Below are 25605 nucleotides of genomic sequence, written 5' to 3'. Positions count from 1 at the left end.
TGTGTATTTGCAGATCAATTTACATACTGTGCAGGCTAAAAAAAAATCCAGAAACTAATGGGGAAAACTTTATCCTTCTACCTGAGATCAGCTAACTACAGCCCCAAACGAAGAGACCTTTCAAAATCCAGTCTCCAACAGAATTCAAACTCAGACCTCTCTAAACAACTAGCATATGGCAAAAGCACTGTAATATAATGGAGAACTAATCAAACAGCATGATCTATTCTTGTCATTAATTGGCTCATAATATACAATGAATATCTAATGTAATGTATAATGCGCATTCATTTAAGCAGAAGTTAAGTTACCTCTTCCTACTAAATTTTAATGGTTATTATAGTGCTTCATGTGGTGGTACCCTTTACATACTGCTGAATGTAGATAATCGCTTTAGATTAATTATATTAAATAAAAAGATAAATACAAATGAATACTCATCATATAATTGTTAAAGGGTGCTACACTGTAATGTTCCTAATTCAAATAAACAAATAATGCAGATTTCTATGTTGCTTCATCTTTGTCATTATTCTAAATAGCACCAATTTCATTCATCAACCGAATCAATGAAGATAATTATTGACCAATAGCTATTGGGAAATTAATGTAATACACATACTGTTATGCTCTGCTGCTGCTCACCAGTGGATTGACACTAATGGAATCCATAATGCAATCATTAAGCAGATGGAAGGTTTCTAAGTAGTTTAGGAGTTGGCGGTTGATGGATTTCTCCATTCTTTAGAAAGAGTAGAAGTGCAATGGGACAATAACTAGATGGTAGAGATTTGTCACTCTTTTTAGGAACTGACTGGATATGAGCAAATTTCCAAGCAGAAGAGAAAATACGGATGGAATAAGGAAGTGTGAAAAGGCAACACAGAAAAGGAGTAAGCACAGAGGTTTTGTGAACAAGTGGAGAAATCTATCAGGACCTGGTGCTTTTTTGGTATCAAAACCAGTGTTGAATCCAGAGAGGTGACCGGAGGTGAGTTTCACCCTGGTGGAATAAAATGCACCCCTCCACCCCCCGGGCAAACAGGCAAATTTATTTTAATATTCATTCCAAGACCTTGAACATTGAAATTTTCTCCACATTTTTTGTTTAATTTTATGAAATTTTCTTTTTACTGCACTCTTTAGGGGCCGATAATATACACAAATTCAATAAATTTATGTCAAATAAACACAACACAAAAAAGTCACATTAACTAAAACAGCTGCCCAAAGTGTCGTATGTGGCGAAAATAAACACAAAAATTCAAAAGAGATGAAATTTTTAAAATAATTAAATGGGCAATATTTCTGGCTGCCACTATGTCAAGTGTAGTAAAAACCACTATTTCAAGTGTTGCCATTTTCATTTTATGGTTTTCAGGTTCTCTTTATTTTCACACAAACCATCTCTTGATGGTATTTCACACAAACAGTCTATTTGCAACTAATTCTTTGTTTATATATCGCAAACAAGACAATGACTGAATTGCAGGGCCTTGAATAGGTTCACCTGAATTGGTTCCTCAGTGATGGATGCTACTTGTAATTAGAGAGTGTCCTGCGACTTTCAGGGGAAGGGCTAAACAATGTCTGGGCAGGGAGAGGTGTGTAATGCAGCCACTATTTCAATTGGTGGCAGTTTAGCTTTACCTGAAAAAACAAATACAGGTTTCCTTTATTTGTTTTTTTTTTTTTACAGAAAGAGTTTATTTGTGGCAATTCTTTGTTTGTATACCGCAAACAAGATAACGACTTGGTCACAGCCTATAAACAATACATTTTATAACCTTTTTATTATATACTGTATTTATCTGTACCATATGTAGTTTGTGGTAGGATCATCTGTTGTCAGGTTACCTTGATGAATTCCCTTCGAAGTTTGAAGGACAAAGAAATAATAAAGCTATATACATGTACGGAAAACTGAAACAAAGGAAACATGTGGGAACTGAAACGAGAAAAATTCAGCTGATCACAGGAATAGGTGGCAAGGATAAAAGAATCTTTGATTCTCTTATCCTTGCCACATTTTACAAATAACATCACTCAAAATCGTGCAGACAGTGCAGTTGAGATAGAATACTCTTTCAGTAAAGAATCGTTTTAATGACACAGCAGTGTTGATCATCAAACTGCAAAGTTTTCATCATTGAAATCTTTCTTCAAACTAACAGAAGATGATGCAAACATAATCTCATCTTGTCTAAACTTTAACTTTGTTCCTTTGTGAAATGACATTTGCTCATTTAAATATGTGACAAAAACAGAAAACCAATTCAACAACAATCTTATTCATTCAATTTTGGAATCAAATATTGGATATGCTGAGCTAAAGACAGTATGTATCAAGCTATGCTGTATTCCTGTTTCAACTGCTAGTGCTGAACATTCTTTCAGCACAATGAATTGATTGATGACAAAATTAAGAAACTGAATGAGACAGAAAACATTGCAAAACTGCATGAAGATAAGTGTAGAAGGCCCAAATGAGTTATTGGAAAAATTAATAAATTAAGTGATTGATACATATGCAAAGAAAAAGAAAAGAATAAGATTATTATAATACTGCATATTTGATTATAATTTGTATGTTTTTTTGCAAATTTTAATCTGTGATTTTCATATTATTAGACTGTGATTATTGTCATTAATGTGGTTTTTGTGAACTGACTATTAGTATTTAGATATTAAATAATAAATATTTCCTTTTGTTTCCTATTATGCTTTTTCATATTCTCTTATAATAACATTCATAAATATACAGATTTGTTTGTAACATATACATATGATGTAAATATTATAATAATAAAAAATATACACAAATACTAATGTCCCCCACAAATTTTACATTCCCCCCAGTGCAAATGCTCTGGATTCAACACTGATCAAGACTGTTCAAAATTCTTCTGATGGAAGGTCACAGGAGGCAGTGAATGGAGTGTACTGGGAATGGTAACTTGGGAATGAATACCAAGATCATCAATACAAGTGTTGGAAGAAAAGTAGGATGCTTGCAGCTCGGCTTATCTTTAGCTGAGGTGGCAATAGAACCATCAGGTTTTAACAATGGTGGAAGTAGAGATGGGCAAAAGTTGCAGCCAACAGCTTTGGCAAAGGACCAGAATGCTCAACTACCATTTGGGCAAGAAGCAAGTTTCCTACTCTTAGCCTGTTCAAAATCTAGTTTGAATTGATTAACCACTGCTTTACAACTGTTGAAAGCTTTGGTGTAGGCAGAAAATGAACCTGAAGATTTGGATGCAAGCCAATTGTGATATATGCAACATTCTTATCTTGGACAGTCTTAACATATTTATTGGGAAGCTGAAGATGAGATTTTAAGGTGGAATAAAGGATTTCATCCCTACAAGAATAATTTCATTGACATGATCTGAGCAAATGTTGACATCAGAAGGTTTAAAACAGTAATTCAACCAAGGAAAAGAAGAAAAATCTTTCTTCTGGTAATGCCAAACAACATGAGGCTAAGATTGGCCATGAGAGAAAGGGTCCATTGGAGAAGAGACCATCACCAAGCTGTGGTCTGAGGTACCCAGAGGACCACTCACCTTGCACATGTATTTGGAAGAGTTGTTTGTCAGAAAAAGATCAAGAGTGTTGGCTGTGTGATTAGGATTGTCTAGTATTCTGGAAGGTAAATGAACAATCTGTGCGAGGTCATTAGTCAATTGCAAAAGTCTCAGCATCTCAAACCAGCTGAGTCCGTGTAACTACAAAACAAAAACCAGCTGGAGTTGTGAACATTAAAATCATCAAGGAAAACTACCTCACTGTTAGGAAAGTTTTACTGGAGAAAGTCAAAGGGTTTCAAGTGGAGTTGAAAGAACAATAGAGACAGCAGATGAATATTACAGAATGAGGTAGAGAGATTTTAAGCCACAGAAGATCAAAAAGAGGAGATTCCAAATTACTAAGTCTGGCAGGGAATATCAGAGTGAACATACGCACAAGTACTACTTATGAAGCAAAGGAATTGTACAGCAAATAATTAGGTCAGCTGAGATGAGCAGTGGTTGAATCAACTAATAATTGGGATTTGTCAGAAAATGTACACGAGGCTTGGCCAACTGTAAGTAGCAACAGACAACGTTGAGATTGGAACTGAGACCATGTATATTTGTGAAATGAACGAGAAAGTGTTTGGGAGGTTTAGATCTTTTTACAGATAAGTTTGTTCTATTAGTTTGACTCTTCATGATGTACTCAGTAATAAGAAAAAATGGACAGGACATGTTATATGAAGCAATGAAATTTTTTGATATGCATACACGTGGCAAGAACATACCCAGCTCCTTAACATAACATGGCCGTGACAATTGCCCCCCTCCATATACACTACGGACTCTCTCTCCAGTCGCTATCTGGCATAGTAGTAGCAACGAGATTATACACCAGCTGATGTGGAAGCCTCCTAGAGAGTTACCAATAGGTTTGGTCCGGTGGACTATCTAGTGGTCAACTTGTGAACACCATTTTAGAGCTGGACCCTCAAAATGCAAGTAATATTAGATCTCACCACAGTGCTCATCATAGCTTCAAAAGGCTTCAGGGGGGGGGGGGTTGCCAGAGCACTTTGCACTGGAGACTAAATACTGGTTTCACCACTTCTAGCCTCCAATAAGCAAAGTGGTGGTATTGCACCAGTTGATGAGAGTCATCTACCACATAGTGTTGCCTGGTAACACACAGTGGCAACATTCCTCCATGTCATGTGGATGTGACGCCTCAACCCCTGCTCAAGTTGGTTCCCACCTGAGTGGTAACCTCCAGTGTACTAGGATGCAGGTACTGTATTTCGGGACTCGCACAAGGGGAAGTGCTATTGTGAAGGTGCAAGTAGAAGATTTTCTTGTCACAGAACGACTGGAATTCACTGAAATTCAGTCCATTTGATTCAAGTATCCCCCGAATATCGGTTCCATCAGCATTTTAGACTCACACGTAGCAAGCTCAGCTTGTCATACCTGAGACAATGTCTGTGATAGCCTCAAGGGCTGAAATAAATGGAGAAAGTGCACCAATAGACAGGCTTGTTTGAGAATGCATTATTAGGAACAGTGACAATTCCCTTTAGAACACTTCTGTTCTTTGTCTCTTAATGATGGAATGTGTCAAATTCAGTTTGGTGTACCCTTCAAAAAATTCAGACCAGAGGCTCAAGTGATGGATAACTTTCTTTGTGATTCATATTAGCTCATTTCAGTCCTTGGCAGATTAACTTTTCTGACAAGGTTTCCATTCCCACCATGGGGAGGCAGGAGCAGTGCCTGGAGTGATCAAGCAAAGGTTAGTGGGCACTAGAAATCAAAAACTATGAAAAATAAAGAAGAATAAGTTTCCTTTCTTGCTCTCTTTTGGTACTTTAGAAATAAATACTTTAAAAATAAAATAAATAAATAAAAAGATTTATTAATGACAGGAATGTGAAAGAATTAGAAATCGTTTTAGAAACACACAGTGGAAGCTCCGAGAAATCGCTCAGCACCCAGGGCCATGTCAACTGGTAGTGGTCTAACTGCACAAATTTCTCAGTTAGATTTTGCAATAAGAAAATGATTAGGTCTGCTCTGTGGCACACTGGCAGTGGAGTAAGTATGTTTCTTGCTACACATTTGAAAATCCAGGTGGGGAGATTACTGCTTTTTCATGGAATATTACAAATTCCACTCCCTCCCCAGAGTACACAGAATCTCTTTGCTAGGCACAGGACTCTACAACCACCTCAAGCTAGGGATACAAACATTTGAGGGACTTGCCCAAATTGGAAATAAAATGTCTACTTGATCATTTTACCAACATCGACTTGCTAACCCTGAAACATCCAGGGTAGGATTACCTGCTAACCCAGCCACATGGTTGAGTAGATTCCAGTGGTCTTTACCACTCCACCACCAAATGTCAGTCACACTCAGCACTCTCGCTGCATGGCTTTTCTACCCTTCCTGGTGTTATCCTCCTCCTCCTCCTTTTCACCTGGTGGGGCAAACACTCCACTTTCAACTTAGGGGAAGCCTACATCCCTTATTCTTACTTTCACCCCACCCCCTATTCTGTACTACTGCACTCTACCTTATTTTTTCTTTTATTTTAATTGGTCTCCATTCAGGTGACTCTGACGGAGACCTGCCAGAGAATAATGGGTAGCCTGCTACCTCCTAGTGGCAATGTGGGGTCCCACCAGCCAAATGCCAAGACACAGAAAACAGAACCCAACATAATACTATGCATTCAACACACAACACTTTTCTGGCATTTACAGCAGTACTGTAATTCTTCACAGTGTACATATGGTGCAGATGTGGGGAACCACAGGTGGCACCTGACCCTAACACTATGCACCATCCCCCCCACTACAATTCATCAAAATAACAGTAACTGAGACCAGACAGACTGCCAAGGAAAATCATGGCCCAAATTCAAAAGGGTCTGGATGCAAAAGAAGTTAAGAGGCCTCATTTATTTATATTGAGACTTTGAGGCTCCCTCGATTGGGCCCCCTTAATTGGGGGGGGGCCTTGTGCGGTGCATCCAATGCATCCCCATTTGCACGGCTGTGTGCACACATAAGAATTGGATTCTTCAGGTGATGTACACAAATTGCTCCCCTAACTGGGTTTGCAGGGCCGGCGCTGTTACAAACGCTATCGCCAGCCCTGCAGGGTTTCAGATAATGCAATTTTATATTTTATAAAAAAAATTATCAGTCTGCGTTTTTCATACGTATATTCATGCATATTCAGTCCAGTCTCCTTAAACAAAAGAACACATCAATTATTGCTCCCACCTCCCGCAATCATGAAGAGAGGGGCAGGACTAGTGGATACTGTATTTATGCCTTACCCCAGTGGGGCCAAACTTTTGTCGCTCTTCAAATAAAAGGATGTTGTATTCGCAGCACACCTAGACTGACTGTCGAACTCGATGGAATTTCCCCTAATCTCGAGGCAAGTCATTCCCAAATTGTGTTTCCGCAAATGTGCCGAAGCACAATTTCGAAACAGCCGCAGTCTATCCTCTCAGTTAGTTAGTTAGTTATTTGGGTTTTAGGAGCATTTGCAACTAAGGCCATATTACTCCGTATCCTCGCAGTGAAGCACTTGTCAATACCTGATATTGCATAGCATAATGTTGCGCGTGGATATTTTGCTCCCTCTCTTTTTAGCCTACATCTTCCGCGAGTATCGAAGTATTACTGCATACTAAGAGTTGGTGCTAATTATCTTCTTTCTGGACCATGGCATAACTATCCTACCGAAAAACCTAGTGGAACTCAACTGTGCAAGCCCCCAAAATAAGCAAATATTTTTTTAAGAGCTATTTCTTTTTCAACATATGTCCATCTGTACCTCTGTCAGTGGTGAAAAATTAATTGCGGCCTATGCCTTATTCATAGATTCTACGCCTGTTCATTAAGTCGCAATCCTGATGGACAAGCCAAGACAAAAGAGAAAAAAAATAATAATAATAAAACAAATAAATATACTTGGTGCTGAGTTGTTTCGTAAAGAAAAGTCATTATTCATAATAACTGTTTAACATGGTAAGTTGATTTTACACAACAGAAATTTCTCTGTTCCTTATTAAAAAAAAACTGAAAGTTATTTAAAAAGAACCTGTATTCTTTAAACGACTTTTCACGATGTTATGTTTGCTCAGTCCCTCTGAGCAATAAACAGTACTTTATGCCATGTGAATGCATCACCCCCCCCCACCCTTCAAGTTTAATGTTTGCAGTTGTACCAAATTGTCTGGAAAGGGCTCAATTGTTATGTCCTTCATGATGCTTTGTGGCTTTCAATTTAAGTTTGGCGTAGCAGCCGTTTTGTTTTTCTGTTAATGTGATTTATGATAATACAAACTATACTAAACTTAGAAATAAACACGGCTTAAAGGTCGTTTCCATCATTATAAACGTAGAGCCGACCCTCCTTTTAAAATCACTTCCTTATTATAAAGTGGCAGGAGTAACAGCAACTCCTTCCCCTGTTTCGAATACAGATATCGAACACCGCAAAACACCAAATGGTATTGAAATTCTATTACGACGCTAAGATATTGCAATGAACAAAAAAGTAACGTTGCCACTTTTTCTCCCTTCCAACAGCAATAAATAGGGCAACTTAATGCACAGATGTTTCGTCACACATATGTAAGCAGACAGTCTACTCTGTTGATGCTGCATTTTTAAATCAAGCCAAGTACGGCAGACTCTCGATTTACCGGGACACTTCAAGATTCCAAATAAAAAAAATCAACCAGAAATCATAAAATTCAAGTAATAACTAGAATAGGTATAAACAGATGTTTTGCAAGTCGTAAATAGAAGACAAGAAGTGGCGTTATAAGTCGTCATTGGGAGATTAATGTGCTTATTATCTTGCAACCCTGCTGTCTTCACACCCGCCGCTCAAAAAGAAAAAAAAAAAAAAAAAAAGACCAAAAGTTTGTTTTAGTGCGTCGCGTCGATCGTTGTATTTTGTCGCACCGCAAAAAGACAAGTTTTGTTTCGTTATTTACGTCAGGAATGTCGAAATTTTTTTAATAGTAAATATATGTGTATATATTTTTTTTGTTTAGAAATCGCGAAAATGATGGGTAAACGCAAAACAGTTGCACTTTCGGTTAAACAAAGACTTGAAATTATTCAAAAGTTTGAAAACAGTGCATCCGTTAAATCTCCAATGAACCATTATAACGTTGGTGACCAAACTATACGCGACATTGTAAAAAATAAAGGGAAGCATAGTATTGGACAACGAGTAGTACGTGTTAAGTTTTTTATCTATCGCTATATTTTTTTACGTAGGTTGCTGAACATTTTTCGATATAGTAAGTCCCCACTTACGCAACTACTGTTTTAGACGTAAATTTGTTTTCACTGAATTTTTTTTATTTTTTTATTTTTTATTTTTAGGATTCTAAAATATAAAACAACAACAAAAAAAAAATAATAATAATAATAAGCAATCGATCACGACACGCGCAAATTGCACAAGTGAGATCGGAGTAACAAGCAAAAAATAGGTAAAAAAAGAGAAGATTCTTACAATGATTTATGGTTTTTTTTTTTTTTATATATGACTGAAGATTTCAGTAAGTGGACACACATTTCACCATAATAACGTAAAAACCCACAGAATTCCAGCTATCGGTATTATCGCAAATGCAATACGATCGAGTTTACTACAACGACCAATAAAACGGAAAGTGCAAATTGTTTTTATTGTTTTTTGTTGACCTCCAGAAATGTGTTTTAGTAAAATGTGAGCTCGCGTGGGGTGATAATAATGAGTTTTCACCTTAACCCTGTAAAGTTCTTTACAGAAAATTTCATTTTGACCGTTATCATGGTGCCGACTAAGAGAATAAGTGACAGCACTACTAATACATCTACCAATAAAAGGAAAGCGATCGATTTGGATCAGAAAATTAAAATGATAAGGATGTATGAAAATGGTCAAACATTAACAAGTATCGCGCTGAATTCAGATTTGTCAATAATAATATAGTAGCAATATGTTACTAGTCATTCCCGAGTTACGTAAAACTCGACGAAGTAAGAAGTCCTGGAACGTATCTTTCACGTATATCGGGGACTTCTGTATTTTTGGATTAACCGGGAAATCGATTATCCGGGATTTGTTTTTTACCATCAATCCCGGAAAATCGAGAGTCTACTGTACTTCAAAAGAAGGGAAAAGTGATCTTTCAAAGGGCCCTTCCAGACGAACCTACCTTGAGAAAGAATCGTCTTAATGGTGAAATTAAACTTATTTCTATTATAAAAAAGATTTTGTCAAAAGCGTCTTCGAGAATAGCAACTTACAGAATTATGCTACCGACTCTTCCTCTCCCACCTGATCCTGTTCTCGCAATATGGGGAACATATGAGATTACCAGCGGTGCCGTTCTGTGAAAAAATTTAGATTCTATAAAAGCATTTGTTGATTCCTTGGATAGTACGCATTCAGCGGCTATTGGTAATGCTAAGGCAATGCATTCTGATTCTTTGGCTAGATAATAGTTGTGTTCATCCAGACCCATTTCATCTGGTTACCTAGTTGTATAACCGAACTTGAAACGTGGAGACTTTCTTTGAGCAGCGCAATTGGAAAGATGGAAAAAGACGAATTGCAAATTTCAACCGTGCCTGGAGGCATACATAGGAAAGAAATAAGAAAAAAATACGATACTGTTTTTGAAAAGATATTAGGATTTCACACTTTAAGGAAAATACAGTAGATGAATTTATAAATGGGAAAGGAAATGAACTTCCATTTCAAGGAGGCTTCATAAGCTCACAATTTTAAATAGAGCTTAGTCACTTCCGTAGAAGTAGAAAGGTCATTCTCTGCGTATAAAATGGCCTTCGACGATAGATGAACGCCACAAATTTATAATGAACCACTTTGAGATATATATTAGTGTGTACTGTGACAAAAATTATTCCGGGTGAGTTTGAAAGGGAAAACTTTTTAAAAATATGTTAAAGCTTTTCATAAACGGTTTTATTACTTTAACATGTTGAATACAAAGAAACTGTGGTTCAATTAATTATAATAAACGAGTAATAAATGTAAAAATTGTACTACATTTATTAGCATTTTGGTGCATACTTTAGTATATTAGTGCATATAATCCGATCTAGTGATCCCCTATACTGATGGTGCTATTGGGAGTTGGTTCTATCTTCCTAGAACTATATAAATAAGCATCCACATAGCCTGCAAAGCCATTTTTCACCCCTAATTATAAAAGCTGTTAAATTCAGTCCTGGTATTGAAACTTAATGAACCACTGAATGTCTGTCAACGTTTAGTGGAAATTATTCACGGAAGATTTGAAGCTTTACAAAGTTATTAATTCATCCTCTCACAGCGCAAAATCGCTCCCTCCCCCCCAAACGAAGAGAACATCTATAAACACGCCAACCTTTACAATACAAATTGACGCAGGCAGTTTTAACGTCGCCATGAAGTGATTACTGACAAAAAAAAAAAAATTTTTTTTATGTTACAAAAACAAGAAAATAAAACAAGAAAATTTAAATTTCTAGGTATTAAATAAGGAATAAATTCAACATATTTTAATTAATAGTAACATAGTAAGCCTTTATCTGCAGTCGATTTAGGTAGTTAGGGACCTGGCGCGCATAAATATTAAAAGATAAAAACTTCACTTTTTACAGCTATTATGTTAGTCCGGGTAGTAAACCTGGCCTTGTCGGTAGTAAAGCAATAAAAAAAAAAAAAAGTCCAGGATAATTCTATTTTGTTTTTAACGAAAAATTTTATACAGTCAAAACTCTATATAACAACCCCCCAGAGAATGAGAAAACGGTCGTTATATCGGAAGGATGTTATAAAGATCATACATATAGTTATTGTATGATGAGAAATTGGCTGGCGCCAACCACATAGGACGTTAAAAAGAGAGTCGCTATACAGAGCTTCGACTGTACAGCTAACCTGCAGCACACAACTCACAAATGGAAGCAAAGTTCTTCCGTAGCATAGTTCACAACAAGTGCATGGCGCAAACATCTCTTAGCGGTTATAGCAACTAAGGCAGCCGAGAAATCTGGTGTTACAATTTGCCCCAATCTTCCCTATATTCATTACGAGCGCCGCGCACCTCTGACATCCGTTTAGCCCCGGCTCTGATTATTACAAGTACATTAAGCTTCATAAAGGACCTCAATTTAATAATGGATTTCGGAAATCATTGCATGTCCAAGCTTTTCCTCTGTGCATGACTGTGACATAACTACTCCAGTCTGCATTTGTCATCAGTTAAAACATTTTCACAATAAAGCAAAATGCTAGAGAGCCAGAGTTTTCCTCGCTCACCTTCCATCAGCAGACAGTCACCTGAACCTTTCAGCAAGAGTACTTAGAGTTCTTCGGACTCTAAATAACCTTTAGTCAGAATTTCCACTGCCACTCTACGAAAAATTAAGATCTTTCACAGCAAATATTAATTGCAATAAAATACAGTACAGTATTACAAGATTTAATGCTTTTTATTTCCTAGTAGAGTACCTTTTCATAATATTCTGACAACTTCGTCGACGATATCTATTTCTTTCGAGTTTAACAGACAATCGGATTTAGCAGATAGTCCTTACCTTTGTACAGTATATTAAAACGAGGTTTCATTGTATAACATTTTCTATCCGCAATCTTTGAAAACATTAAAATGAAATCCATATATTTAATTACTTGGACGAGGGAAGAGACTACCTCGAAACATTGGCCATTCTGTGTACATTTACAGTTGTTTTTGACATCATGATCAATGAGTCTTACCAAAGAAATATAAAAATATATGATACAATTAAAATATAAAATACTTACCTTCAAATTTCTTAACCTCTCGAGCACACCACCTTTATTCCTACGGTCAAGAATGGGAGAAGATCCGAAATCTCCCATAGCATCAGTCCTCGTAGTTTCTAGACTATTTCTCACACTACATCCAGAAGAACAACAACCTTCAGACTTAGTTCGTCTTCTCTGAACACCAAGAACACCGTAGTCAGAAGCTTGTTTACTACATGCACTGCTACATGAGGTGGCACTCCGACGTTTATTGCACCCATCAGTGGACGTGAGGGGAGTGGGAATAGCGACACCATCCGCATCCAAGTCTGTTATTAGGGTAGATGGAGTCAGCAGGTCAGAATCGTCCATGTCAACCGCAGCGGCCGTTACACTGCACATGATGTTTCCACAGTCTCCACCGCATACGGTAGTTCTGGGTGTATCTGACAAGGCCGAACACCTTTGATGTTGCTCTGTGACGGGATGAGTCCTTGCCATAATGGCGGAGGTGAATTCATCGTGGGAATAGGCGCGGAGATCATGTTTGGAACTAGGATCTAAGGCACATGTCGGGTGTTTGACTGGTGAAAAAGTCCAGCACGTGCCCTTACCCGATGAGCTCGTGCAGACAGAACAGGGAACTCGAGAGTGAGGGCAGCCTCGTTCGCAAGGTGGTAACTCGTGATTCCACAGCATGTCGTCAGATGGAGTATCATCGTAGATGTGGTTCGAAGTTTTGTTCAGAAGATCTGCAAAATGAATACAAAAATGAAATAAAATAAAAATCCTGTAACACACTGGGGGGGGGGGGACTCACTAAGTTCGCATTTTCCTTATTAATCGTCTAAGGTGGAAAAAATAAATAAAATAGCCTCCACAGTAGTTAAAAATAATTTTGGAACCAATACACAGAAGTAATTACCTGCATAATGTATAGTCATTGCAATTCCGTATATCCAGAGATGTCTGGTACTTTAATTTAAAAAAAAAAACAAGTATTAATTCACAGAATTTTATACCTTCCATATACAGAATTTATTCATTCTTTTCATTCTAGAAAAGCCTTTTTGCCGCCATCTCCAGGAGCATCCTTCACATTTCCCCAGGATGGACTCCTTAGCAGTTTCATCTCATCAAAACAAACAAACAAACATTGTTGTCCTCTTTCGGCTACTCTCACACAGGATTGAAGTCCCAAGCACAGCGGAAATTCTGTCAGGTGGAGTGAGTATTAGATCAATCAGAAGCACTGTAGAATTCTTTGACAAGATGAAAAATGACTCTGAGCGGATGTGCGAAGACAAGACTACAGTTATTCTAGAAATGTATCCCTTTGTTCTAAGCCCGTTACTTTCAGGTGATTTTGCATTGAATCACGATCAAGTACAGTTTTGTCGAAAGATTCTAACTTGTCTCCTGTGTGTCCCTCTCTGACCCGTGTGTTAATTCTTAATGTGATGCGAACACGGTGTTGGAAACTAATTCTTCTCTCCTTCTTACATCGGTAAGTTCACATTGCCTTTCCTCATGTAAATAAGATTGTGTAATTTACGTTACGTATTAAAAGGCAGAATATGCACCCCTGCCATATGCTGACGTGTCTACTTTAGATTGAGTTAAATAAATAATAATAATAATAAAAATTCTTATAAAACCTGAACCTACAAAGCTTAAGATAACAGTGACAAATAATCCAGGAAGAAACTGTAAGCAACAAACGCATGGCAGCCTTATTATTAAAAATATGGCTCTTTAAAAATCTGTGATAACGTAGGTATTTCCTCTTAGCTGTTAATCTACAACCTACTGTTGATGTCTTGACCCCTCTTTGGCGTGTAGTGAATACTAAATTCACTCTCTGGTTGTATGCATACTTCAGAAGCCGATAAGTGCTGCACATAGACAAATCACACCTTATATAAGTCCATTAATAACTGCAACTGATGTGTTGAATTTCGCACTTCAATTGTCTACACAGACATCGCCTTTTTCATTATTAATTCAATTACATCAATTTTTCAGAAATCTATTGCTAAGCACGGGCATTTTCTAACATTTTTTTTTTTAATTTATATATATATATATATATATATATATATATATTTTTTTTTTTTTTTTTTTTAAATATAAGCAAGTCAATTGCGTGCGGTGATCATAGCGCCTAGATGCAAGGGCCAAGGAGAAATATTATGCTAAAAGATAAAATTTCTAGGGACCCATAGAGTTGCGTTCCATTAAATGCTAGTCCTATCGCTACATTCCTAAAAAGAGTGAAGAACCTGTTAATCTCTTTCTAAAGGATTATATTAAGGCTGGGTTCACAAACGCGACACTAATGCGGAATCAGTGCTGCATGCAACCAATAAAACTAAAGAGATGTGAAGGGTCTTTAGTGGTTTTAAGTGATAAAGGGGCTTGAAAAATTAAGAACTTGATGACTTTGTCGATTTCGAAAGGAATGGCCATATTATTACAATAACTTTGTGGCAAGTATTGTGGTTATTACCTGCTTCCAGTGCAGAAACTAGGCCTAGACAAGTGGGACACTTTCCACAAGAGCAATAAATCGGAATGTAGCAATCCATAAATAAATATAGCTGGTGCCATTCTACAGGTTGGATGTGGACGCATATTCACCCTGGAGATGGTATCCTCCATCACCCTGGCAGTTAAAAATAACTGCTCTTAATAAATTCTGCCCACTTATGACCAAGGCCTACAAAAGTTAATAACAATAATAAAAATCAAAGGAAGTCAATAAAGAATTAAGTACACCAGGCTTAAAAAAATTTTTTATGAGATTTTCTTTATGAGATATTTCTTTGCCACATTCTCATTACTTAGTTTCCAGTCAGACCATCAGTCAATTACTGCAAAAATTCTAATCTCGGCTCCTAACTTCAATCAAATAAAGCAAGCAACATGCAAGTTCTTAGACCAACAAATGCATATATGCTGCACCTATCTTTGCCTGGGAAATTCACCCCCCCACCCTCGATCTTACAATAACCTCTCGTGACACTGTGGCTTTACCTTATAACTTCCTGTGATGCTACAAAAGCAATCACCATAACCAGCCGATCCTGAGCATGGTGGGCACCTGATCTTTGAACTATCGACTCTTTCCAAGGGGAAAAAAAACCAAAAAAAAAAAAAAAAAAAACACAGGTAGTAGACTTCTCCCTGAGACAATGCCAAACTGAGATCTATTCATTTCCGAATAGTATTCCCATCTCCCTAGCTAAACAGCACACCGATTTAGTTGTTTTTAACCAAAAACTCACATTCAATAATCACCTTGATTTCATTACAGCACAAATACAGAAGCTAAAATGGAATACAATGCAGCGTCTAATGGAAATGATGAAATGCAAAGCAGAATCATGCTGATGCCCTTTTCATAACAAAATGCTACTTCAACACCATCTACTCCACTCTTTATGAGATGGAGCTGTGGGGATCTGCAGCCTCTACTACTCTGAAGCGCTTGCGTGGTACTGAGATGGACTGAATTCAATCATCGGGTCCACCGTGTCGCAGCACTACCGATTTCGCATCTGCAATCAGTATTTCCAGGTTGCCAACGAGAATAAGAGACATCATCCTAACAGTATTGTAAAACTTCTTGCTGATACGACTGACGTTCCCCAGGTATGGGACTTCTGCCACTGGAGGATCCCTATTTATGGTCTATTGGCTACACCATCCCTGTGTCACAATAAACACCGGCTGCACACCAGCCAGGTTTATCACGACTCAGGTGCTTAGCATTGTTCAACATGTGGACTTTGATTTCGTGAGATTCTTCAAAGAGCCAAGGTAAGGAATCTTCAATGAATTCAACCATGAAGCGCATCCTGAACCGTAATTCTTTCGACACCATTGTACTCCGTCATTAATTAAGACCAAGGTGGGACTGAAACTTACCTGGCCGACGGTAACTTGCCACCTCACTGGTGAAGAAAGCACAGAACTTCAGTGAGTGTTGCACGCTGTATATATATAATATCATCTGCAATTATGTAATATAATATGTAAATAGAAATGCAATTATTAAGTATCGCCCTTTCGGCTAAGTATCATCCTTACTGTCAGTCAACTTTATATTATGTTTGTTGCGTGACGTTTAATTATTTGTGTTGACCTCTGGCCATGATTATTTAGGCTGTGGACACTATTGTAATTTTGATTCTGCACAGTACGTAAAAGATGGAAACATGCAATGAAGGATTTTTAATTAATTAATTTTCCAGACGCCAAACGAAGTGGCAAGTTCGTGATCCCTTAGTCGTCTGTTCTTATAGGGACGCCCTTACCCAGCGTTGTGAATGATGCGAACGATGCCTAAGGAAAACAAGAGCAGGTTAAAATGTGTGCAGGAAATAAACAGAGGTCATAAACAAGCAGAATGAGTAGCGGGCCAGGTGTTGACAGCCTTCAAAGGGACTTTTTCATCGGACGCCATATCAGCAATTTGAAACAGTGCACGATAGCCACACGTTTGAATCTCGAAACGTCAACCGTAGCCAATGTAGAAAAAAGGCGAAAGAAGAAAGACAACGTAGGTGCGGGCAAACGGTCAAGATTTAAAAAAAAAAAAAAAAAAAAAAAAAAAGAAGAAGAAAGAAAGAAAGAAAGACGGATAGGGATTGCCGATCCCCAAAGAAATTAATGAAAACGAACTGAGCGACATCTACGAAAATGTTACACTGGGGTTCCAGATATCCACTGGAACGTCCCAATGTTGTGAATGATGCGTTGGCAGTGGCGCTTAGCTCGTTCTTGAATTACAGAACAGTAAAAACAGTTACTCTGAGCAAATCGCGTTGGTCTTCAGATCTCTTGAGACTAAAGAGTGAGGATGTGGAAAATGCTCGAGGAACATTGTCTGTCATAATGTATTGTGCCTATGATGAGGTTTGAAGGAGAAGGGTTCATCGTGTGGGGGCTGCTTCTAGTGGCTCGGACTCGGCTGTAGTGATAAATACCATCAATACCGAGCCGCACACTGACATTTCGGAAATGGGCTTCCATACATACTCGATTCGATATGGAGTGTTTTGCTTAGAGAAAACGAAGCCCTACAAAATCATCTCGCCAGTCTCTTTTCTACAGCTAAACTGCCAACTTTACTGGAGGAATGGATACAAATTCCTCTAACGGGAAACTGATTCAAAAAAAATATTCCAACATAGATGGACTTCGTCAGTAAGACCAAGGTGGAACTGAAACTTATTAATTGGTTCATTAAAAGTTTTTCAAACATGATAATATCCAGATACTTTTGGTATAGCATTATATAAATTATAGACTCTAGCAGCCAGAGCAGTTTCTCAACTTATTTACAAACAGAATTCATTATTTTGGCTCCTTTCAGTCTTCCATATCCAAAGTACTGATACACATTAACAAAAAAAAAAACTTGCTCCACTAATTGTATATCACATGGAATATACATTTCATAAAGCCGCATGGTTATAAAAGAAGTGTGCGAAATTTATTCGATTATTTTTATTAAAAATTTCAGAACCCACTCAGATTTTTCTGGACCCACTCGTAGAATTCAACCGCCCACAGGTTTAGAAACGATGGCATTTCTCAACCTGTGGATCGTACTGGTGAAATCTATCAGTTTACCTAAAGTGTTCTGATCCTTGTATAATGTTCTGAAAATGAGAAAAAGCAATTATATGTGCAAAATACTCTAACGACAAAAAGTAAAAGCTAAAAATTATAATAATAAAACGCACGTTAGGAATACAGTGATACTTCTCCTAACGGACACCTCTCGCTAACGGACATCTCTCTACAACGGACATTTTCAAATTCCCCAACTCACCTCCATTGGTTTTAACGTGTTTGCAGCTTCTGTCTAGCGGACATTCTCTGTAACGGACGCGGACAGGCAATCTGCACTGTTTCGTTTAGATTAGCACTTAATTTGATCTCCCCATAACGGACAGCGGGCGAGCTCACGGCCCTTTTTCTAGGAACGTTTCTTCCACGTATTGCCTCAATCGTGTGTTTATTTTCTATTTCCGATTCTCTGAATTTTATCAAGGTTTACGTCGCGGTTCTAAACCCTTTTTCAAGAATTTTAAGTCACGTCTAAAACTTCTGATGAATTCGGTGTGTGCAGGGGGGGGAATATGGCCGGCCTTTCGTCTTTTCAGTTTCAGTTTTGTTCAGTGTCGTGTGAAGTGCACAATGTCTTCTCGTAAACATTTAACTTTAAAAGATAAAGTCGAACTCATTAATGCGTATGATCGGCAAAAAAACAGTGTTCGCAATCTCGCTGCAAAATTCAAAATCGGGAAGATGCAGGTAAGCGACATCCTAAAGAAAAAAAATGAACTGCTCAAATAATTTTGGCAACACGGAAATGATCAGGTTCAAAAATCATTCCCGAAAACTGTTGGACTTCAAATTTGTCGCGCACGTGCTAAAAAAATTCCCATTAATGGGCCTATTATTAGGGAAAAGGCTTTGGGGTTTGCAAAATCTATGGGAGTAAATGAGTTCAAAGCTTCTGTGGGATGGCTAGACAAGTTCAAAACTCGGCATAAAATTTCTTGGAAAACCGTAAGTAGTGAAGGTGGATACAACCCCGTAAGTACTGGGGTTGTAACAGAGTGGACCATCAAATTGGAAGATTTATGTCGTGATTTTGAAGCTAAGGATATATACAACTGTGACGAAACAGGGTTGTTTTTTTAAAGCTCTTCCTGAAAAAACGATGAGTCTAAAAAACGAAAAGTGCCAGGGCGGAAAAATTTCTAAGGAACGCTTGACTGTACTATTGTGTACAAATATGCTGGGAGACTTTGAACAACCTCTTGTTATAGGAAAACCACAAAATCCTCGTTGTTTCAAGGGCATAAAGTTGAATCTTTTGGATGTTGACTGGAAGTCTAATAAAAAAGCGTGGATGACACGAGATATCATGAGCGAATGGATAAGTTTCTTTAACCAAAACATGATTCGTCAAAACAGAAAAATTATTCTTTTCATGGATAATGCTGCATCTCACCCGCACATTGAATTGTCCAACATTCAAATCGTTTTTCTGCCACCAAACACATCTGCAGAGTGTCAGCCCTTGGATCAAGGGATAATAAAAAATTTTAAACTTCACTACAGAAAACGTGTTTTAAGGCATCTCATTGCAAACATGAACGATGTAACATGTGCGAGTGACCTTGCAAAGAAAATCAGCATCCTAGATGCGATTCAATGGATTTCCTCTTCAGTAAACGCAATTAGAAAACAAACTGTCGTGAACTGTTTTGTAAAGTCTGGCTTCTCAAACGCAAAAATTGAAGTTGTGAACAGCAATGTGGAGCACCAAGAAGAACAAGAACTTCAACATCTATTGATAATGTACGATATTTCAGCTACAAGTGACCCTGGCTACAAAGATATAGACTCGAACCTGACTACAGAAGACGGTGCTCTAGATATCAACGACATTATCATCGATATTTTTCAAGAAGTTCCCCATGAGGATGAAGAAATGGAAGGAGGTCATTCTGTCGAAGAACATATTAACGACGAACCACCGATGAAAATAGAAGAAGCGCTCATACAAATCAATCGTTTAAAAATGTTTTTCACCGCTGAAGAAGATACTGAAGGACTTTCGATGGTTTCTTCACTCCAAACAAATGTTGAAAACAAAATTATCAGCCGGAAGAAGGTGCAGAAGAAAATAAGTGATTACTGTATGTATTTTTCTTAAGATAAAGTCATAATAGGCATAGCACAATTGTATGTATATTATTTACAAAAATATTGTGCAAAATCTGTACATATTTTAATTTAATTTTACATTAAACGTTTAACGATTTTTCTTTCTTTCTTTTTTTTTCTCCCTCAGACTTCTTGTTAGCGGAGACTTCTCTCTAACGGACACATTTTCCTTCCCCATGGCTGTCCGTTAAAGGGAAGTATAAATGCGTCGAGCACGCAAAGATGCAGCCATAATGCCTCATGAACATTACAGTGAGAGATCATCCGAAACGAATTTTACCATGTAGGAAGCATGACGGCCACTAGGAATAAGCTATCACCTTACCCCTCAGCAGATCTATAAGGTCTGTGATAAGAAGTTCAAGTAATTTAACTTAGTTGTTTATATTAAGTTACGGGATCTATGCCAATTCTATAATAAACAACTAACTAGCATAGCACATAAGCAACAGATTCCTGGTATATACATACTAAAATACAAAGTTTTTTTTTTTTTTTTTTGTACTAGTTGCGTAATACAGTAATAGTACATATTACTGTATTTTATCAATCCTGGCATGCAAATTTTGAGTATCCAATAGAAATCTATCTACTACCTTACGGAGCCGTACATTATGCAAATTATTCATACCCATAAAAACATGGGTTGCGACCACATCACTTCATTCCAGTTTTCTGGCTTGCTCAGTGGGATCGTCACTTCTCCAGTACTCAGGATGGCACGTCATCACGAAGAATTTAGACGATTCTTTGAGATGGCGGGCCGTTGGATGACTCGAAGCCGGGCAGTCGAAGGCGGAGGTAGCACATTAGCTTATGTGCAATGCAGTGTCGTCTCATAAATAAAAATAAATTTTCTGTTTATACTCCGGGACGACCAAACGGTCAGAGGAGTTCACAAGATAGACAGAATACAAGAAACAGCACCGTATTTAGCAGTCACGAGCTTGAACCCCGGTCACTCAAGGCACGTGTACTTATGGACCACTCGGCTACGGCGGCCTTCTATCGTGGGAAGCAGTTTAAGGAGACAGGAACCATTACAAGAAGGGCAAGCACAGGTCACCCAAGGGCGACAGCACGACAGAACCCTACGATGTCCAGTAAACTGTTTCCTGAGGTTGCTGCGCCCACAGGGGAAAACATTTCCAACGGGACTGTGTTAAGAAGGCTTAATTCAAGTGGACTTTACGCAAGGATGCCAGTGGTTCATATCCCATTAACCTCAAACCACCGCAGAGTCGTCGAAACTGGTGCAATGAACATGCGACTTGAAGCCCTGGCAAATGGGGTACAATTCTGTTCTCTGATGAGTCCCGTTTTAGCCGACAAACAGATTCTAGACGTTATTTCACCTGGAGACGATGATGCCATCCCTCCAACATCAGAGAAAAGGATACTTACAGTGGAGGCGGTGGTCCCTATCGAAAACATGAAGAGAGGTATGGCTGGACACCGACGGAGTCCAGTCGTACCTCTCTTAATGTTTTCGATAGGGGTATCGTAACTGTGCAGAGGTACCGAGAACAGATCCTCAAAACCCTATGAGCGACTTTTTTAGGTGTGCGATTGGCCCAGATTTTCTTTTCATGCACAACAACTCCATTGCACATAGAGCTCAAGTGGTGGCCGAATATTTTGAAACTGTAAATAACCAATGACTGCCGTGGCCATCATGATCGCAGACTTAAATCCAGGGCTTTAGTGGAGGGTATATCCTCCGGATTTTTTTTTAGGTAAATAGCGCACACCTTCTGGTTTTATATTTTATGCGACCGAAGCGAATTCGATTAATAAGCCTAATATGCACAGTATACTCTGCTTTTCGTAACATTCATAGAGTACCTTCTGCTAATTTTACGACTACAGCACTGCTTAAATCCGATCGAATATGTGCGGAGCACTATACGCCCACAGTCAACTTTTCGGTCGCTTGGTGAGATAATTTAAAATCGAGAAAGGAGTTCGACAAGGAGACACAATATCTCCGAAGCTGTTTACTGCTGCCCTTGAGGAAGCTTTCAGAAGATTAGACTGGTCGCAGAAAGGAGTCAATGTGAACGGAGAGTACCTAAACCATTTACGATTTGCAGATGACATTGTGGTCATAAGCCACGATCCCAAAGAATTAGAGGAAAATCTTAATCAGTTATGCACAGTTAGTAAGGATTTTGGACTAAAGATTAATATGGCTAAAACAAAAGTAATGATGAACAAGTATGCCACGGAAAGGGAAATAATGATTGAAGGAGCAGTAATTGAAAAGGTGGAGTCATATACTTATCTGGGACAAGTTATTAGCTGTAATAATGATAAATGGCTGGAAGTCAAGAGAAGAATAAATTTTGGATGGATAGCATTCAGGAAATATAGTCACATACTGAAGAGCAATATCCCAGTTTGTCTGAAACGTAAAATAATGAATCAATGTATACTCCCCACCATGACTTATGGAAGTGAAACTTGGGCACTCACCAAAAGAATGGAAGAGAAGCTAAGAACTACACAGCGAAGAATGGAACTAATTATATTGGGAATCAGCCTGTTAGATAAGAAGAGAAACACATGGATTAGGCAGCAAACTCAAGTAAAGGACATTCTTATCAAAACTAAAGAACTAAAATGGTCTTGGGCAGGACACATAGCTCGAAGACATGATGACAGATGGACTAAGAAAATAACAGAATGGTACCCAAGAGGAGCTAGAAGAAAACCTGGAAGACAAAGGCGGAGATGGATAGATGAAATTCATGAGTTTTTGAGTAGTAAATGCTCAGTGCTCAAAACAGAAGGAACTGGAAAGTTGTTGGAGAGGCCTTCATCCTGCAGTGAATTGAAAATGGCTGATGATGATGATGATGATGGTGAGCTAAGGTCTGCACTGGTGGAAGAATGGGATTTGTTGCCGCAGAATCTTATAGACACCATTATATCGCGCATGATTTTACTTGCAAGCTGTACGAATAAAACCCCTTTTCTACGTGTTCTGTTAATTTTGTCGAGCAGTGTAACTATAATTAGTACAGATCAGGCCACAGCTTATTCACAGTTTAATAATAATAATTAAAAGAAGAAAGTCGCTTCGTCTCCTATTATCATTTTCTTTGTCTAGTTGGGTTTTAAAAGCACAAGACCGACTAACTCGTCCACCTTTTAAAAAAAAGTCAATAAAATTCCTTCCATCCCGACGGGATTCGAATACCAGGCCGTTTCTACACTATGTGAAAAAACAGCAGTTGTAAATACTGTGCTAGCCGCAAGGGCCTTTCGCTGGTGTGGTTACCGAATACCTTATTCTCGTCACGAAGACAGGTTCAAAATTAAACTCGAAAGCTTCTCTAAAAAATAATAATAATAAAACATAATAGACAGTTAACTGTTCATGAAATCAGCAAAGTGCATGGCTGTCACCCTGCAGAAATTAACTCTCCAGGGCCAAATATGTTACGACAAGCAAAGATAAAAGATAGTCTTATCAATTTTGCTCAAGGTTTAGAACTACTTCAAACCACGCCCTTACAGTTAATGGCTCCTGTTTTTCGAAAGGAAGTCAGAAAACCGACGAGGACAGCCGTTATATCGTACCTTTAACCGTATTATTTTACCCTCGAATATTATCGAATGCTTCTTAGAGGTGAGCGGATACTGGCCCGACAGGTGAAGCGCCATCAAAGCTTGAATACCATGACATAGTTATAATGTTGATGGAGTTATAGAAACTCAAAAAAAGAAACGATGTGGGAGTTAACCTCACATTTACTGAGCGAAAGGAACAGGGCGGAGGAAACGAGGTCATAAAAATTCAACTTCATGCATTGCTAAAGTAGGATATTTGGACCTAAAATTCAAATAGCTAGACCATTAATTCTCACTACTTGAAGATATTCACCAACAACAAAATAAATATGAAGATCTGTCGTTAGATGTTTCCAGAACATCTTTAATTTCTCAAAATATCCACTAGGGAATTTTTTTCTCCTTAAGTAACTTTTTCTGACTAAGAAAACATTTCACTATACGGTATAAAATTAATAATAAATAAATAAACCAGGAAAATCTGTACAGGTAGTTGATCTAAATAAGCCTGCCTCTTCAATATAATTTAAAATTTTCAAATATTATTTTCATCCGATATCAATCGAAGCTGGTTAAACTTTAATGAATTATTGCCCTAATTATGTTATTCATTAATTAGCTACTGAACAGTTTTATTTCGAAGCGTATTAATCGATTAGCCATTTCCCATAGGCGAATTACAAGAGGTAGGATATTTTTCAGAAAGGAAGAACTAAATCTCATAATTTATGTTAAGTTATACGTCTCTCCGGGATCATAATTTTGCCATGGCAGAATTACGATCCCAGAGACCCAATACTTCACGATTAGTTGTAATTCGCAGAAGATACGAGAGAAAGATAAAAACACTTCAAAGAAGTTATTGAAAGATATGGCAGGAAATTAGATCAACTTCTCAAAATTCTATCACTAATACGACAGCGATTTTACTGCTAATTCGAATTTGCATTTTATTCTCTGCCGTGTCGCAGAAAGTAAAACTTACCTGAGTAAAAGACCGATTTACATTTTGGTTGTCCTTTTTTCCCGCTAGGTGGCGACCAGATAACGTTTCGTCCAAGCTCGGTAAGTATCTGAAAATAAACGAGAAATTGAGATAAAATAATAGCAATAATTCAAAAATCACAAAGAATAAACGCTTCAGAGGAAAGCTAGGTAAAATATTATTCTTAATAAAATAAAATATTTTGTTCTCAATTTGGTTCTCAAGATATCCAAAGGTTTGTTCTAATTGTGTCACAGTTTACTTGAATAAATATATTATCCGAATATAACGCGCAGCACTTTTGACTAAGACGATAAATCAGATGTAAACTGGTTAAATAATAAAAGAGAGAGAAGAGAGAGAGTGTGTTAAAACGTCCAAGATGTGAAAGAAATAGATGGTAACTAGTCAAGTACTAAATTATTTTCCTTGCGTGACTTGGAGATATCTTTCTAAGAACTGCAGCAAGGACAATAAAGTGCCGTCATATTAAATAATTGGAAGTGTCACCAAATCGTATTACGACGCAGGTGAACCTACTAATGGCTAGAAAAGTTATTCCAACAGAATGGATGATAACAACCATATTATCACAAGCTCTTGTTTATGACGTAGAAGTTGGCATCACTCAGTGCCAACCTAGTCACTTTTTTTTTCGTTTTTTATGAAACTCAATTCTCATAATGATATGTGACACTTGAAGGCGTTTCCGGACACTAATTACATCCTTTTTCATGCGTTATATAATGCTACATAATTTTCCTTCAACCTTTTATCACATAAACAAGTGACTGAAGGTTGAATTTCTTTGGTTCGATTCCCAAGCTTCGTTTGTGGGGGAGGGAGGTGAAACAGCAATCTTAACACTGGTCGGGGGGAGTTATTAATTAATTCATCCCCTCCCCCGCTGTGGTTCCGAAGAAGGTATACAGACACTCATAAGCACGTTGC

The 25605-nt window shown here is 37.8% G+C and overlaps 1 protein-coding gene across 3 annotated transcripts in view; it reads right to left on the bottom strand.

Annotated features, from left to right (window-relative positions):
• The window catches only part of LOC150091435 (SAM and SH3 domain-containing protein 1-like), a 611903-nt gene that overhangs the window by 68517 nt on the left and 517781 nt on the right, over positions 1-25605 (bottom strand). For all 3 annotated transcript variants that reach the window (XM_090375439.1, XM_090375458.1, XM_090375448.1), the window contains 2 exons: positions 24655-24742; positions 12378-13093 (listed from right to left, as the gene is read on the bottom strand). In XM_090375439.1, the coding sequence (XP_090231565.1) occupies positions 12378-13093; positions 24655-24742 (804 nt within the window). The remainder of the gene's footprint in view (positions 1-12377; positions 13094-24654; positions 24743-25605) is intronic.

The sequence above is a fragment of the Mastigoproctus giganteus genome, chromosome 1 (genome assembly GCF_048544385.1).
Source record: "Mastigoproctus giganteus isolate SK-2022 chromosome 1, ASM4854438v1, whole genome shotgun sequence".
NCBI classification, from domain to species: domain Eukaryota; kingdom Metazoa; phylum Arthropoda; class Arachnida; order Uropygi; family Thelyphonidae; genus Mastigoproctus; species Mastigoproctus giganteus.
This window is presented reverse-complemented; position numbering and strand designations above follow the sequence as displayed.